Below are 17964 nucleotides of genomic sequence, written 5' to 3'. Positions count from 1 at the left end.
CAACCTGGACAATTACACCACTCCACCCTTTTGCCAGGTACGTAGAATAATCAACAAACTGTTGACAACCTCGAACATCAGGCTAACCCCGATGGCTCTCAAGTGCCCACATGTTGAATGGTTTCCGGACTTCTTGATGCTTCTAGTCTAGGTATTGGTAGAACTACCCCCATGGACCAACCTTCTCCATCAGCCTCATCTGATGAGGTTCCACAAGTCAGTGTCCTTCCTGTATTATAAAAATAGAAAGGGTCATCTGATTATAACACTGAAAAAGGTGTTACAATACAAACTAAACACCTCCAAGTTGTCAAGAAAGCCTGGGAAGGAAGGCTAATTACGCAATACGAATCAAAAGCAAAAATACCCTCAACAAACTGTCAATGGTGAACTCTAATATTAAGAATAAGAGATAACTAATTATAAATGGTTGCTGTTGCTTAGCTTAACCTTACATGAAGATTCCTCACTTCACTAGAGACAAAGCAAAATGGTATTGGTTTGGCACCTGAGTAGAAGATGGTAGCTGGGCATTAGTTGGTGCGCATGTAGCATTGTCTCCAGCTGTTGTGAGGATTCTCGATGATGACACGTTACTGATAGCAAGACGATATCAGCAGAGAGATGCTGTGTCGAGTTAAGTAGCGCCATTTCTGGGCTCGAACCTGTGCCGCCCAGTGAATAAGCTCCATTTAAGCACTTATTCTTAGGTAATTTACTGCTAAATATACCAGAGAAAAAATGTAAAGGAGTGCTAGGTTAACTAGCTCGCTCACCTAATGGTGTCGGTATAAAATTGGGCGTATAATCCAGAGGTCCCGCACTATTTAGATTAATCCACGACAGAGAACCCCAATAGAGGAGAGCCGTTCAACCTCACTCGGTACTACTACAATGCATCCGCTCAGAACCTAACTCCGTTTAGCACGACTTGTGCAGTAACCCGCATTTTTCTTGTGCTCTCGATTTTTGGATATTTTCTAGTGAATTATGGCTTCTTCGTCGGTTTCCCAGGAGACACCGTCTAAGTTAAGTACCAAGCTGGGTTTTACTGTGTTTTGAGCAATCTAGATCGTTTAATATTTATATTATAGGAGTTATTCTCTTCGTTCATACCGATCTTGCTTGATTTCACTACAGTTGGTACTCCTGTTTTTGAGAGCTTTTAATTTTCACTTGCGGTGTTACTATGTGTATTATTTTTATTATCAAATATTATTTGTTATTGTGAATATTCATTATTTAGCGTTTAGAATCCTCGTGGTTCAATTTTTGGGCCGATATCATTTACGTATCGCTATGGCTGCCGACCGTGCTAAGGCGGCAATGTTATTTTAGCCATCAGGTGTGTCTTTTGTGATTTAATTATTTATGTTGCATGCCTTGCCCAAAAATTTTCTATGTGTTTATTCATATATTTAACGCTATTATCATTATTATAATGAATATTTGTGCCATTACTCCGTTTGATCTGTCTGTTGGGGATCGTCAGTTGGTAGCCCTGCTGCCTCGTATCACGTGATCCTCCCCCACGCTCCCCCTCTAGCTAGGTGGGAGGCTAGGCTTCTCCCCCCTCCACTAAGGGACCGTTGCCTTCCCTCCTTTTAGAGGGGGTAGTTAAGTGTTTATGGACTTTGTCCTCCGGGTGGCCCGGCGGTTTAGTCTCTGTCTAGTCTGGTTGGCCACCGGTCAACAGAGTTGGATCCCGGTGCACCCTATTTTATATTCACTTTTCATTCTGGCTTATGTTATACGAAACCCTCCGGGTTCGATTGGCAGTTCTTAGTTACAGTTCCGCCCCCCTATTATTTTATAACATTTCCTATGATGATTATATATGACAGATCACTACCCCGGAGTCTCTAAAAAGGAATTGGTATTGAATATACCTTTATTTCCCGGTCCGGGGTCTACCCCACCCCGGGAAATCAGACACTATGTGTCTTAATTCCTTGTTATTGCATCCTTTTTTATGCTCCCGGCTTGACCGGAATGGATGGCTATACTTTAGTTTCAAGTTAGACTTATGTTTAGGCCCGGGACCCCCGGTCCCGCCCCTATGTAAGAATATTACAGTTAAGCTCTAACCTTGCGTTAGACCTATGTTAGGCCCGGGTCCTCCGGACCCGCCCCTAAAAAAAAAAAAAAAAAAAAAAAAAAAAAAAAAAAAAAAAAAAAAAAAAAAAAAAAAAATTATTTTTTATTTTTTATTTTTTACAGTCTAATCTTGTGTTAGACCTATGTTAGGCCCGGGTCCTCCGGACCCGCCCCTACTTAACAGAATAGTACAGTTAAGCTCTTTTCTTGTGTTAGACCTATGTTAGGCCATTTAAAGAATAGTACAATTAAGCTCTAATCTTGTGTTAGACCTATATTAGGCCCGGGTCCTCCAGACCCGCCCCTAATTAAGAGAATTACAGTTTCTCATATACTATTCTTTTTACAGATGGTGCATTGTCTGACGCCGGCCTGTGCAGCTGTTCTGCACCAGCCTTGTGGCCACTCCGTCTGCCGATCTCACGCCCCTTGTGGGGTTCAACTGGAAGACGTTGTGGTATGGCACCCGGATAACTGTGTGATTTGCTTCGACCTCATCACTACCCTTGGATCTGACTCGGTGAGTCCCGTTGGCTATATTGCCTTCTTATTTTATTTACTATTAGTAAGATATCTATGGTCTTGAAGGACCATTGGGAGTCTCCCTTTTATAATTCCCCCTATTATTTCAGGCATCCCCGGAGCAAAAGTCTGCGGCTCGGGCCACACTGAAGGTGTGGATTGGTGGGTTTGCCCGGAATGTAAAGTCTAAGCGGCCGTACGTCCTATCTGAGGACTACTGCACCATGGTTTACCCCAACGCCAAGTCTTCAGCTGCTGTGGCTAGGCATGTGGCAGCTCCCATCATTGCCCACATTGATGCCACTATAACGGGTCTCATCGACCCAGAGCAAGATCCATCGGACGCCCCCGGAGGTCTGGAGGACAATGTTGCCTCCATGAACCTGGACGTCGAACCGATGTTGCTAGACGAGCCGGATACAGGTAGGGTGGTAAGTGAGGCAGGTGTGTCCGGCGCTGAGATTCCTATCCTCAGCCCCGCTCTTTCTTCTTCTTCTGATTGCTCTTCCTTTCTTGGATTTTCTGGGGACCGTGATTCGTCTCAACGTTCATACCCGGTTCCCCCTAAGGATAAGTCTACTTCAAGGACCTTACCCAAAGCTCGCAAGCCTCATAAGACTTCTCATGGCTCTAAACATGGTACGAACCCGTCTTCAAAGACCTCTGGTTCCTCCTCTAAGTCTCACGACCCGGGAGTTCCTTCCGCCCCTCCTGCTGCTAGCCCGGGCCTTTCCGAATCAGCTATGCTCCGCATCGTGTCGGAGATGCAGGAAAAGTTGGTTTCGGAGATGCAGTCGAGGATGGACACGATGTTCTCTAACTTCGGTCAGAGAATTGGGGCTTTAGAGCAAGGAGCTCCAGAGAGAGTCCAAAGCTCTCTCATACCGGATGCCTCTAAGCTCCCGCCGTTTGCCAAGAACAACCCCTGGCGGATGGCTCTTCATTCCCCATTCTCAGACGGAATGTTGACTCTGGAGGGCCTTGGCACTCGTCCTCTAGAGGACTTTGAATTCTTTCCTCCGGGTCTGGCATTTCCATTTCATGGTTATGCCAGACTTACCGAGGAAGCTTTAGTCCGTTTAGACAAGGTCCCCAAAGAGACGGTCATCTTCCCGAAGGAGCAAGCCCAATCTGTTTGGGCCAGATTTTTGAATGACATCGGCTGCACTAACACCATGCTGACGCCTCATAAAAGCTCCTTTACGATGTTCTTAATGGACAAGACCACCTTGACTCCATGCGTCAATAAGGTGGCAGAGCTTGCCTTTCAATATGCTCTGGAGGAGAAGCCCTTGCCTCCCATCCGAGAGGTGGATCCAATCTCCCTCCTTCTTCCCTCAGGTATTGAGTGTTGGGACAACGTCCATACCACCTTTACCTCCGGCAAGCTTGCAGCAGACTGTGCCTCAGTCTTGTTTAGTGAGAAGCTTCCCCGTCTCCCGGAATCTCTCATTAAACAGGAATATGATTCCCGCCTACGTGTGGGCCGTACTCTAAACCTGGCCACATCCACGGAGTCGATAGCCTTGACTTACGATACGGAGAGTATTTTTAAGTCTCTCAACAAGGCTACGTTACAGTCGTTATATTATGATTTGTATGACTTTGCTACTGCTAAACGCAGATGTCGCAAGCATGTTCTAGCTGAGGCGACGATTAGGCATGAACCTAATAAACTCATCCGGTCCTCCTGTTGGGGTTCAAATCTCTTCCCCGAGGATCTCGTAGAGGAAGTCTTGGCGGAGGCCACTAGGGTTAATCAGAGCCTTAAAGCCCGTTGGGGTTTGACCCCTAAACGCAAGTATGACCCCGCAAATTATCAAGCCCGGGGTAGGAAGAAGCTTAGACCATATACCTCCACCCAGTTCAGGCAACAACAGAGTGCTTCATCCAACTTCCGGCTGCCTCTTCCTCCATCTTCTGTTGCCCCTGCGCAGCCCTCCACCTCTCGGGCTCCTTCGGATGACTATGTCACCGTTCTGCTACCTAAGAGCCAGCTTTCTGGTGCCTCCGCCACTTCCCCTGCCTTTAACCAGTCCTACGAGGCTCATAGCTCTTCCCAGAGTTATGGTAGAGGTAGAGGCTACCACCGTGGCTCTAACCAGAACAAAGGCAGGGGAAGAGCCTTTCGCAGAGGAAAGAACTTCCGAGGCGGACGTGGAGGCAACTCCTCAAACCAATACTGAGGTGCAGCAGGTAGGGGGGAGGCTCTATGCCTTCCGCAACAAATGGAGGTTCAGTCCCTGGGCGTTCAGTATCATCTCCAAGGGACTAGGGTGGAGTTGGATTCAAGGACCTCCTCCTCCGAACAAATTTCGTCAACATTCCACCCCAGACCTGGTCGAATTTGTCCAGGATCTTTTACAAAAGAATGCCATACAAGAAACGAAACATCTGAAGTTTCAAGGTCGGCTGTTCAGTGTCCCGAAGAAGGATTCAGACAAGAGAAGAGTGATTCTAGATCTATCCCTTCTCAACTTGTCCATTCAATGCGACAAGTTTCGAATGCTTACCGTCTCGCAGGTGCGGACCTTACTTCCCCGTGGGGCCGTCACCACCTCTATCGATCTTACAGACGCCTACTATCACGTCCCGATAGCGAGACACTTCCGTCCGTACCTAGGCTTTCGCTTAGGGGACAAAAGTTACTCCTTCAAGGTGATGCCTTTCGGGCTCAACATTGCCCCAAGGATCTTCACAAAGCTAGCAGAAGTCGCTGTTCAGGAACTCAGGAATCAAGGGATTCAAGTAGTAGCCTATCTGGACGACTGGCTCATTTGGTCAGACACCTCCCAAAATTGCCTAAAAGCCACTCACAAAGTCATCCATTATCTTCAATCTCTAGGCTTCCAGATCAACTTCAAGAAGTCCCGTCTTCTTCCAAAATCGAAGTTCCAATGGCTCGGCCTGCAATGGGATCTTATATCTCATACTCTGTGTCTTCCCAGACCCAAGAGGTTAGAGATTGCAAGGAACACCAAACGTTTTCTCAAAGACAAAGTAAGTTCCAGACGGCTTCAAGAGAAGATTCTGGGGTCCCTTCAGTTTGCCTCAGTGACGGATCTTCTTCTGAAGGCAAAATTGAAAGATATCAATCGTGTCTGGCGTTCGAGGGCGAACCGGAAGCTCCGGGACAGGAAAGTCCGCCTTCCTCCCATTCTACGGGAAAGACTTCTTCCTTGGACAAGAGCAAACAGTCTGTCAAAGTCAGTTCCCCTTCAATTTCCGCCCCCGGAATTAATCATTCACACAGACGCATCCCTATCAGGTTGGGGCGGCTATTCTCAGCTCAAGAAAGTTCAAGGTCTTTGGACTCCCTTGTTCCGCCATTTTCACATCAATGTGCTAGAGGCCATGGCAGTTCTTCTAACCCTGAAACGTCTCGCTCTTCCCAAGAAACAACACCTTCGTCTGGTCCTCGACAGCGAAGTGGTGGTCCGCTGCCTCAACAGAGGCGGGTCAAAGTCAGGGCCTCTGAACCATGTTCTAGTAGCCATATTCTCCCTAGCAGCCTCGAACCGTTGGCATCTTTCAGCTGTCCACCTGGCGGGAGTCCGGAATGTAGTGGCAGACGCCCTGTCCCGGACCTCCCCTCTAGAATCGGAATGGTCACTCGATCTAAAGTCATTTCGGTGGATTCTCTCTCAGGTTCCCGGCCTCCAAGTGGACCTCTTCGCCACGGAATCCAACCACAAATTGAGAGTATATGTGGCTCCCAATCTAGACCCTCAGGCTTACGCCACAGACGCCATGTCACAGAATTGGGACAACTGGGAAAAGATTTATCTCTTTCCCCCGGTGAATCTTTTGCTGAAAGTTCTAGACAAACTGAGATCCTTCAAGGGACAAGTAGCCTTGGTCGCACCCAACTGGCCCAAGAGCAACTGGTATCCTCTCCTGCGGGAGTTGAGACTATACCCTCACCCGATACCCAATCCGGTTCTGTCTCAGATAGTACAAACACGCGTTGTGTACGCTTTCTCAAACATTCAGAGCGCCCTAACTTTATGGACTTTATGAAGTTTGCGGCTATGCATGGTGCCAATATTGATCCTCAAAACACCTTGTTCCTAGAATCAGATAAACGGGATTCCACCATCCGTCAGTATGACTCTGCAGTTAAAAAGTTGGCAAAATTTTTAATAGACTCAGACGTGAACTGTATGAACTTGAACCTTACAGTCACTTTCTTTAGATCTTTATTAGAATCAGGTCTGGCAGCCAATACTATCACCACTATTAAATCGGCTCTGAAAAAGATCTTCCTAGTGGGTTTTAACATAGACTTAACCGACTCTTTGTTAGCTTCAATTCCGAAAGCTTGTGCCAGACTGAAACCGGTTACTCGTCCTACCCCGGTGACCTGGTTCCTTAATGACGTACTCAAATTGGCTTCTGATACCATTAACAGTTCTTGTGATTACATGCCCCTTCTCAGGAAAACACTTTTCCTAGTGAGCTTGGCTTCCGGGGCAAGAATTTCTGAATTGGCAGCCTTGTCGAGAGACCCGGGTCATATTGACTTTCTGCCTTCAGGAGAGGTCCTTCTTTCTCCTAACAAATTCTTTTTGGCTAAGAATGAAGACCCTCAAAACAGATGGACCTCCTGGAAAATTGTTCCCCTCACGCAAGATCCGTCGCTGTGCCCTGTCACTACTCTTAGGTCTTATCTATCCCGGACCTCCTCTAACTCCTCGGGGCCTCTATTCGTTAGAGAACAAGGCGGTACCATTACTATTAAAGGGATCAGGCAACAAATTTTGTATTTTATTAAACAAGCTAACCCTGACTCTTTTCCTCTTGCACATGATATCAGGGCGGTTGCCACCTCGGTGAACTTCTTTCACCACATGAATTTTACAGACCTTTCCAGGTATACAGGGTGGAGATCACCGTCAGTGTTCAAGAAACACTACCTTAAACATTTGGAAGCCCTAAAATTTTCTACAGTAGCCGCAGGGAGCGTAGTTACTCCCGAGTAACTCACAGGTTAATGCCTTGACTCTTTATCTCTCCCTCTTACCTGCCTCATTTATACCCTATTGTATTCGTTGGTCTCGCACCTGAATACTGTTATTATATTTGTAAATTTTTATGCTCCTGAGTATCTGTATATATTATCACTCACGGCATTATTATACCTACCTTATTGGATTTATGTTCATATTTAAGATACCCTTATAATTGTTTTTTGGTACTCATCTCTGATTAAAGCATCCTGTATTTCTCTTACGCTTATGTTTTTTCCTTTATTTTGCAAGTTTGGTGACATTTTTCTCTTGTATAGATTCACTGGGCGGCACAGGTTCGAGCCCAGAAAAGGGATTTTGACGTAGGAAAAATCTATTTCTGGGCGAAGGACCTCTGCCGCCCAGTGAACCCTCCCAGCTCCTCTCCCTTGGAGTCCCCAAACTTTGGGTGCTAAGGAGTTGGGTTCTGAGCGGATGCATTGTAGTAGTACCGAGTGAGGTTGAACGGCTCTCCTCTATTGGGGTTCTCTGTCGTGGATTAATCTAAATAGTGCGGGACCTCTGGATTATACGCCCAATTTTATACCGACACCATTAGGTGAGCGAGCTAGTTAACCTAGCACTCCTTTACATTTTTTCTCTGGTATATTTAGCAGTAAATTACCTAAGAATAAGTGCTTAAATGGAGCTTATTCACTGGGCGGCACAGGTCCTTCGCCCAGAAATAGATTTTTCCTACGTCAAAATCCCTTAACTCGAGGGTCTCCCTTATATACACGGAATCCATGCTTTGCACATTGAATTACTGGCCCTAGAGCAGGGGAGACAATATTTTAGGCATGTATGTTGTATTGGATTTCCTGTTCTAGCTTTTTACTGGGAAATTCTTGTCAACCACACCGCACATCAACCCCCAAAAACATATTGAAATCAGATGTTTTTATGATAGGTAAATTTTTAAAACAAGATTCATTGAGATGAATTTTTCATTTCATATAATGTATTGAAATGTAGTACAGTAGTTTGAATAAATTTATGGAAACTAATTGTTTTACTTTCATATAACATAGAGCCCATATCCAGTATTAAGCTATCATGATTGAAGGTATTAAATCCTGCTATATTCAGGTTTGTGTTATATTAGTTTATAAATCCAAATAATTCAAATAAGATTAAATTTCTCTTGGTCATTCCTCATAAGATAGCATGAGTTTACCACACAGTGTACTTAGCAACTTCTAGTTTTGATTTAGCAGATTAATGGTTTGTGTGCAATGAAATGTTTACAGTAAATTTACAGTTTTAGAAATATCTGATCTTTTAAATTATCATCTATTAATAATATTATTATTATATATAATGTAGAATAATGTAATTATAATTCCCTTTACAGAATCAGTATGGGAGACAACAATCATGCATGCCGGGGGTTTGAAACCCCAAGCCTTGGGAGTGATCTCTGGCCAATGGGATTTGATGTTGATCTTGCTTTGGAGACACCTGGAACTCGTAAGGACCCTGGGAGCAGCCTTAATTCTGGACTAGTTAATGTGAGTTTAAATTCTTTGCATTCAACTGGTGCTAATTCTTCTACTGGTGGTTATAATGATATTCATCACTTAACTGGGCTTTCATCAATATTACAAAGATCAGATGATTTGCACACTGGAGACATATGTCAGATGACAGACCTAACCAACTCCCTGCCTAAAGGAGATAGTGAATCTGCTCAAAGTCTTTTAGCAAAGTTAGCATGCCATGATCTTGGACCAGATTTAACAGGAGGTGTTGATGCAAATCACAAGGAAATTGAAACTGCTTTATTTGATCAGAATGCAGCTGCCTTATCCCACGCTGCTGGAAATGGTGTGTCTAATGTGCTGTCACAAAAAAATTCCCTTGAAACTGCAGATGTTTATGGCAGAATGACATGCTATGGAGGCAAACTTATACTACAATTAAGACATTTCAACTTGAATACAAATTACACATTGAATGTTACTGAGTGTTGGCTTTGTGGAGACAAAATAAATGCTGGTCCACAGTTATGCACCCATAAGCATTCACTGAATGGACTTTTTCAAGTGAATGATGAATATGTTCAGTTGGAAATTGAACATTACATTATACCAGAACATGCACTTGACACCCCTGACAGTCAAGATATGACTGACAACATGCTGCAGCACCCAGGTACTTCAGGATTGCACCAGGATATGAGTACAACTAGAGACATGGAAATGACAGAAAGTCTCCCTGGAAATGGTGATACTTTAGGGCTGGATAATGGGTCTGGAGTCAATATTGGAGGGAATGGTGCTGCCTTGCACTACACTGGTACCCCTGATAATGGACTGATGCCATCTCTCAGTGTAGCACCTAATCTTTTGAGTCATGCTATGGGTAACCAACCCTGTCTGAATCAGTCCTTTGGACAGTTACCTCTGCCATCTATGTCAGTCTCAAATATGTCTGTGGACATGAATTCTAACATTCCTGATATAGTAAAAAATGAAAGAATAGCCTCGTCAGGACAGCCTTTGTGTTCTATCAGTGCTCCAGTCATTGGTGCATCAATCAATACTCCAGTCATGGACTGTCCATCCAGTACATCCATTATTGGTTTGACACATTCAACTGCAGTTTCTTCCAGTCCAGTTATGCCTGCTCCAGTCCAGAGGAAAATACCTATGCATACTAACCAGATGTCGCTGGTAAATAATTATGCTGTGGACAATGTACTTAATAGTTTTAGTGTTGATGAACAGTTAAATAACCCTACAATGCCCAACCAGTCTGTTTTACGTGATGTTGGTGCACAAAATAAAAGTACGTTGCCATACCATTTGCCTTTTTCTGATGGTGATTATGCCTGCCCTACTTCTGAAAATGTAAGTAACATTCCAGAAAAACACATGAGCAACTCTTGCTTGACGCCTTTAGATTCAGTGTCCCTGAATTTAGAATCTCAACCACAGCAAATAGACGGTACTGCAAAGAAACATGGTGTTGGCTCAAAAAAAAGGAAGGGTAGAGTTCAAAGGAAAACAAGTGCCTTCCAGGATTCTAGTAACAGAACGTATTCTCCAGAAACTGTTTCTACAAAAATGTTAACTGAAGATGCTTCCAAGAAATCGTCGGTCAATACTATAAAAATTGAACAGGTAGAAAGCAACCCTGCTGAGCGCCGTCAGATATCTCGATCTGATGCTAGTTTTGAAGATTGGTTTAGGCGAAATTTACCGGAAGATGACCTTATTGTGACTGGAAATTCTCTGAAAAATTCAAATGACATTGTTGTAAAATTAGAAACTACTGAAACATATCTTGAGTCAAACGATATAAAGAAAGAAATTACAGAAAAGTCCCCCAAATCCAGAGAACCAGATCAAACTTCCCGTTTAGCCGACCATATGCTGAGAAGAGGTATAGATCTTATGTGCCGAGTATGCCAAAAGGACTTTGGGAAAAACATTAAAGTTTATAAAGTCCACATGAAGGAGCATGGTATAAATGAAACAGAGTTATTTGCTTGCTGTTTTTGTACAAAAATGTTCTCAAAATGGAAACATTACACTCAACATCTTCGAACTCATGTCAAGAATCATAGGTTTTCTTGTAGGTTGTGTACTGCAAGTTACTCAAGATATGCCAAATTACAGAGACATATGTTATCCCATGGTCAAGAAACTCCTAAGAACTTTGAATGTGAAAAATGCTCAAAGTCATTCACTACAAAATATTACCTAAACTCTCACCTTTCATCACACAGTGAAAAGAAGTTCAAGTGTGACACATGTGGATTCCTGTGTTCAAACCTATATAATTTAGATGTTCATAAGAAGAGCCATTTGTCAGATAAACCATTCAAGTGTAAAATATGTGAAAAAACTTTTCTTAGAAAAGATTTCTTGAAAAATCATATCGATAACATACATGAAAATAAAAAGTTAACATGTGAAATCTGTGGTAAGCTTTTCTCTCGAAAGGATGTGTTAAAGAGACATATAGCAGTTCACAATAATGAAAAGCATGAATGTGAAATATGCGGCAAGAAATTTACCAGAAAAGATATATTGCTGACTCATTTGAAATCACACAAATCTACTGCTGTTTACAAATGTTCTATATGTCCAGCATCCTTTGTCAAAAAATATGTTTTAGACAAGCATGAGAAAATTCATGAAGTTAAAGAGCAGTGTAAGATTTGTTATACCTTCTTGCCATCAAAAGTGAGTTTGTTAAATCACATGAAACTGCATTCCCCTGAGAATTCAAAAGAGGAGAATAATCGCATGCATAAGTGTGAGATCTGTAGCAAATCAATGACTACTAAGGACATTTTGAGAAAGCACATGCGCAAAATACATGGAAAGTTTCCAAAAACAATGAAGCAAATAAAACCTATTGAAAGGGAAAAACGTTTCTTTTGTCAGTGGTGTTCCAAAGGATTTACCCGTAGTTGTAACCTTAATTCTCATCTTTTGAAAGCACACAGTAAGGATACTGAAGATGAATTTGAAGACGATCTTTCTTCGGTACTGAAATCAAAGTTAGAAAGTAATAGTGCAGAAAAGAATACAAATTTAAGTTCCTCAGCATTATCCTCAAGCACTTCATCATACCAGTCAGTTGCTTCATCATCAACTGCTGTAACATCAGTCAGTGGAGTCACTGGTGTGTCTCAGAATTCAAATTTTCTGGTTGTTGGTCCTTTTACAGGTGGCCTCCCTTCAGCCTCACCCTCCTCTTCTCCTCCTCACCCGTCTCCTGCACTTCCAGTATCATCTCATTTTCCTTCATCTGGGCCCCCTGATTCTCCTATTAATTTGTCAACCGATGCTATTACAGCAGCAGCTTACCTCTTGGCATACCTGTCATACCCAGGTCCATATTAGATTTATTAGTCTTCAAATAAACGAGAAAAATTTTGAATTTTTGCATTTTTGCATACAGAAATATGATAACTTGATGGTATTGTGTACAAAAATTATACAGTCAGGCCTTCAGTGAATTATCCATAAATATTAGCCTCATGTATTTTTTTTTAAGAAAATTCATTCTGGTAACCAATTTTTCAGAGAATGTATGTTATTATTGAATTATTTACAAGTATATATTGGAGTATGTTATGTAATTTTTCACATTTAGTTTTGCTTATATTTTGCATAATTTGTATGTTCTCTGCCAATGAGTATTTAATGGACTTTCAAGTCCATTAACACAGATGGAGTATATCTTTAACTTTTATGATAAAGTGAAAAAACAGTGCAATACTGTTTGCATACAAAAACATATTTTTGTTTTTAATCTTTACTCATCGTTCAGGGTTAAAAAATAACTATAGAAAACATTTGATATTTTTGTAGGTAACAGCATGTTGGTATCAACATTGGCACCCGATAATTACATTAGTTCTCATAATAAAATGTTATTATGTTAGAGCTTGAAAGTATTGTTTAGCTTTCATGAGGTTTTTCTGTCTTTGTTTTTTTACATGCCATTTTATTGACTACATCTTTTTATCTTAACTTATGTGAAAATATGTGAATTTTTGTACTGATATTTCATGATGGGCCACATATTTTAAAATAATTCTTTGGACTTATTATGCCTGACTACTCAAACTTAATTAAGGTCATTCCATTCATGGTAACAATAAAAGTCTATTACAGAGGAGTTACCCTCTGGATTGAAAAAATAAATTTTTAAGTAATGCCAAAGAAAAGATAAAAAAGAAAGAAAGCTGGAGGGCTTAACCTCACAAGAAGTAGTAGACCCAATTTAATTTCCAGAGGTTGTCCCAACAAGTATAGCATTGGAAAATTTAATATTGTACATATAGAAAGACAGTTAACCAGTTAGATGTTTATTTTAGGTACAGTGGTATTATCCTTACAAGAGTAAAAAACTATTATCCTTTTTATATACAATACTTGTTTGAAGTTTGGCCATCATTATAGTTGGCAACATGCTACTTTGTTTAAACAGTCCTCTTTAGAAGTTCTGCAGAACTAATTTTTTTACTCTCTGCTTTACCTTTTCTTTGTGCACAAAATGATTTTATTAGTGATTTTTTATTAAAGATGGTAACCTCTTAAACAGAGAGGCAATTATTCTTAAACCAAAGAAATTAATATATTGTATTTAATCCACTTATGGTGCTTATTAGTCTCAGTTTAATTAATAGTATCAAGTCGATTATTTTAAGATCCCCTGCTGTTTATAATGCTTCTCTCTTGAAGCCTGATTTAATACCAAGATTCACCCTAAAACTGAAAATTTCCAATGTTCATTCCATTCATTAGGCTTAGGCTTCTAGTACAGTTTTGAGATATTATGGCACTTAATGGCAATAACATCGTTATGTGTACAGCCCAGATCTTTTGTCTTTTCAGTTCTTTCATCGCCCTTGTGTTCAGTACTTGGCATTTTTACCCCCTGGAAATTGTGGTGCTTTATGCGATTCAAGTTTTTAGTGATGATAAGGAATGTCTTCTGGATTTGTTAGTGATTCCTTCTTTGAGAGTTGTTCAAGGGAGTTATTTTTAGGTGATCACGATCCTCATTTCCTTTGTGTCTTCTGCTGGGTGCAATATTGTCATTTAGATTTTAGGTAATTGTTGTGAAGAATGTTATTTACTTTTTGTACCTTTTATGACGAGGTATATTCAGATGGTAGCTGACCATTTCTTGAGTGCCAAACATGAAAAGAAATTAGTGTTTAGTTCAGGCAAAAATCCAAAGAAGACTAGGCTTGTTGATTGCAGTGGGTATGCCAGTGATCTATAAAATTAATCAATTGCCAATTCCATTTTTGGACCAGATATAGATGAATTTCTTGAGTTCAATGTCGATGTATCATACAGAAAATCTTCAAATACAGGTTTTGAAGCTGGTTAACTAAAGAAATGCTGTTTTTTTTAGTAATGAGTGGGGAGTATACTTGTAATTCTTTGTGTTACAGATTTTATAGTATGGGTTATTTTGACTTTTATAGAAGAGAAGCTTGCAGGTCATCGGGGTCTTACATTAAGTTTTGGATTACATGACTTGTTTAGACAAAACTACTGAATTTCAAAAGGTTTTCTGAGGTTGCCAAAGCCTTTTATGAATTTTGTGGTTAAGTGTGTTGCTCTATGGTTGGAACAATGTCTTATACTGTAGCCAAAAACACTGATTTCATCCCATGTTTTGGATTCTATATTTGATACGAATAGAATTGATAGTTTGGTTGCACAAATGGACTCTAGCACGCAAAGTGATGCTCTAAGGTCTCTCTCGTAAACCCCCCTTTTTTCCTAATGTCCTGTGGCTACTACATGTAAAGTTTTTCTCTTCCAAGGATACACTTCATTCCTTTGGTAGACCATCAGGATTTTGCTCTAGCAGGGGCTCCCGCCAAAATGCCAATAGGACTTGTTAAACTTATAGGTGATCCCTGTGAATGTCCTTCCCAACAAATCTCTGTATGAGTAAGGTTTTCCCGCTTTTATTATATTTTATTGTTATGATTATTACTAGCTAAGGTACAACCATAGCTGGAATAGCGGCATGCTACATGACCTAGGGCTCCAACAAGGAAAATAGCCCAGTGAGGAAATGAATAAAGGGAATAAATTATATATATATGGGAAGTAATGGATGAAAAGTATAAAATATTTCAAGATCAGTGACTTCATGAAAATAGATCCGTCATACATAAACTATTAAGAGAGACCTATGTCAACCTGTTCAACATAAAAACACTTGCTGCAAGTTTGAACTTTTGAAGTTCCACACAAGATCATTCCACAATCTGGTTGCAGCTGGAATAAAACTTCTAGAAAATTGTTTATTGTTGAGCCATATGACAGAGAAGGTAACACTTGTAAGAATTAATTGCATACCTAGTACTATGTATGGAATGGTACTGTCTGGGAAGATTTGTATGCAAAGGATGGTCAGAATTATGAAAAATCTTATGTAACATGCATGGAGAACTAACTGATTGATGATGCCAAACATTAGTATCAAGATCAGGAATAGGAATAAGAAATTTGATAGACCACAGTCTTTGTCCAACAAATTGAGATAAGAGTCAGCAGCTGAAAACTAGACTGGAGGACAATACTTGCAGAGATTGCTAAACCCCTCTAGAAGAATTGTGGAGTAGAGGTCTTGGGTCCATCTCGAGGGTTTTACAAATGGCTGTTCCTAATCCCCAAAGTGTTGGGAGGTTGGAGTCTAAATTTCTCTATCCTAAACAGGTTTACAGTTCTCGCCAAGGTTTTTATAAAAACATCTGTGACAGTCCTAGAGGCAGTAAGGAAAAGAGTTGGGATGTTTTCGATAAACTTGACAGATGTGTACTTTCACATTCCTATTCATAAAATTCAAGGAATTTCCGTCGGTTTAAAAATTGATTAATTCGTGTGCCTGTGTTTCAGTTTCAGGACAGCTTCACTATGTCTGCACCAGGATAATGACTCCCATCTCGAAATGGACGAGATCTATGGGAATCAGGTTTCTTTTGTACCAAAATGACTTACTATTTTTGAATGCTTTTGTTGGAAAGAATTCGGGTTCAACAAGTGCTCAGGTTGCTTGAAAGGATAGGAGTCCTGGTCAATTTGGAAAAGTCTCTTCTGATTCAAACCCATACAATTCTATCTCTTGGAATGATGATAGCAACTGTTCCTTTTTGGGCTTTCCATTGAAACAGAGGATTCAGTATTTTCCTCTTTTATGAGAAAGAATTTCTAATGGGAAAAACTGTTTTTCAATATTAAACTTACCCGGTGATCATATAGCTGTCAGCTCTGCTGCCCGACAGAAAAACCTACGGGCGGAATACGCCAGCGATCGCTATACAGGTGGGGGTGTACATCAACAGCGCCATCTGTCGAGCAGGTACTCAAGTACTCGATGTCAACACAGAACCAATTTTCTCTCTGTCGTGCCACCGGCAAGACCTACTGAATACGCTCTTGTTTTCTGGATTGATTTTCACGTTATTTGGTGAAGTATTCATTTCTGGTTAATAGCTATCGCTGTGCAGAAGTTATCTTCAATACTTCCTTGCATTCTTTTTTGGATTTTGGATTATTTGTTGACGACTTGGATAGATTTTGAATTCCCCCCTTTGACTAATTCAAGATGTCTGACCCTTCTCAAGTCCCCAAGTACAGGAAATGTAGCGCTAGGGACTGTTCAAGGCGTCTTCCGAAGGCCTCTATCGATCCGCACACCGTTTGTTCCAATTGTAGGGGTAAAGCCTGTCAATTGGAAGATCGATGTGAGGAATGCGCTGGGCTTTCGGAATTCGGGTTTCAAGAATTCCTGAAATATGCACGTAGGCTAGAGAAGGATAGGATCAGGAGGAGTTCGTCTCGCTCAATTGATTTTTCCTCTCCCCATGCCCCTCAACCTATTCCTTCCCCTGTAGTGGTTGCACCCGACCCCCCTGCTAGCTCTCATCAACCTTCAATGGCAGATATGATGCGTGCCATCCAGGCTCTAGGTGAGAGAGTCGAGTCATTGGCGAATGACCGCAATCAACTCATGGCTGACGTCAGAGAGTTGAAAGGTAAAAGTGCAGTGGGAAGTGAAGTGAGTGTCAGTGCAGTGAAAAGTGTCAGTGTTACTCTTGAGGGTGCGTCTGTTCGTGCCTGTCGTCCTCCCAGTCCGGGACCTCTTGCAAGCTCCCAAGCCCAGGGGAGAAGCAATGTCGTACGACCAAAAGGTTCGACAGGCTTTAATCAGCGGACAGACGTACCCTCCGTGGTTTCGGACGTATCTTACCTAGATCATCCCACCCACAAGAAGACGAGTGAGCCCGTTCATTCCTCGTCTGCGGAAGAGGTTTCTCGACAGAAACGATGGACCAAGGTCTCACGGCCTCTTAAACGTAAGGTCCCTTCCGAGCTAGTCCAACGGCCCAGGTGTAGCCACTGGGTCAGTTCGGACTCGCTGCAGTCCTCCGACGACTGCACACCTCCTAAGAGAGGCAAAGTGGTACCGCAACAGGCAGTAACTCCGTCTGTTGCCGCACCCGCTGTTTTAGACCCTCAGTCACAACGGACAGTAACTCCGTCTGTTGCCGCTTTTGTAGACCCTAAGTGGTCTTTGCTGCAGTCTATGCAGACTCAGTTAGCTGCTGTTATGCAGGAGTTTCGTGCGGAGAAGGTTGCCGCTGCACCCGTTAGCCTACAACCTGCCACGGTTGTGCGCCCAGCAGACGCTGAGGCTGCCTGCTCCCACACTCCAGCTGTGAGAGCTCCTCCACCCATGCGCAGTCGACCCTGCCAGACGCATGCTGACGTTCACAGACGCACGGAACCCTCCGTTGCCGTGCGTGAGCTACCACAACAACAGGAGGGTGGAGTTAGGCTGC

At 42.0% G+C, this 17964-nt stretch overlaps 1 protein-coding gene across 1 annotated transcript in view; it reads left to right on the top strand.

Annotated features, from left to right (window-relative positions):
- Window positions 1-16350, top strand: part of LOC137634566 (uncharacterized) — a 50760-nt gene extending 34410 nt beyond the window's left edge. The window contains exon 3 of the mRNA XM_068367021.1: window positions 8983-16350. Within this exon, the coding sequence (XP_068223122.1) occupies window positions 8990-12487 (3498 nt within the window). The 5' untranslated portion in view covers window positions 8983-8989 and the 3' untranslated portion in view covers window positions 12488-16350. The remainder of the gene's footprint in view (window positions 1-8982) is intronic.
- The last annotated feature ends 1614 nt before the right edge of the window (window positions 16351-17964 follow it).

The sequence above is a fragment of the Palaemon carinicauda genome, chromosome 44, assembly GCF_036898095.1.
Source record: "Palaemon carinicauda isolate YSFRI2023 chromosome 44, ASM3689809v2, whole genome shotgun sequence".
Classification (NCBI taxonomy): domain Eukaryota; kingdom Metazoa; phylum Arthropoda; class Malacostraca; order Decapoda; family Palaemonidae; genus Palaemon; species Palaemon carinicauda.
This window is presented reverse-complemented; position numbering and strand designations above follow the sequence as displayed.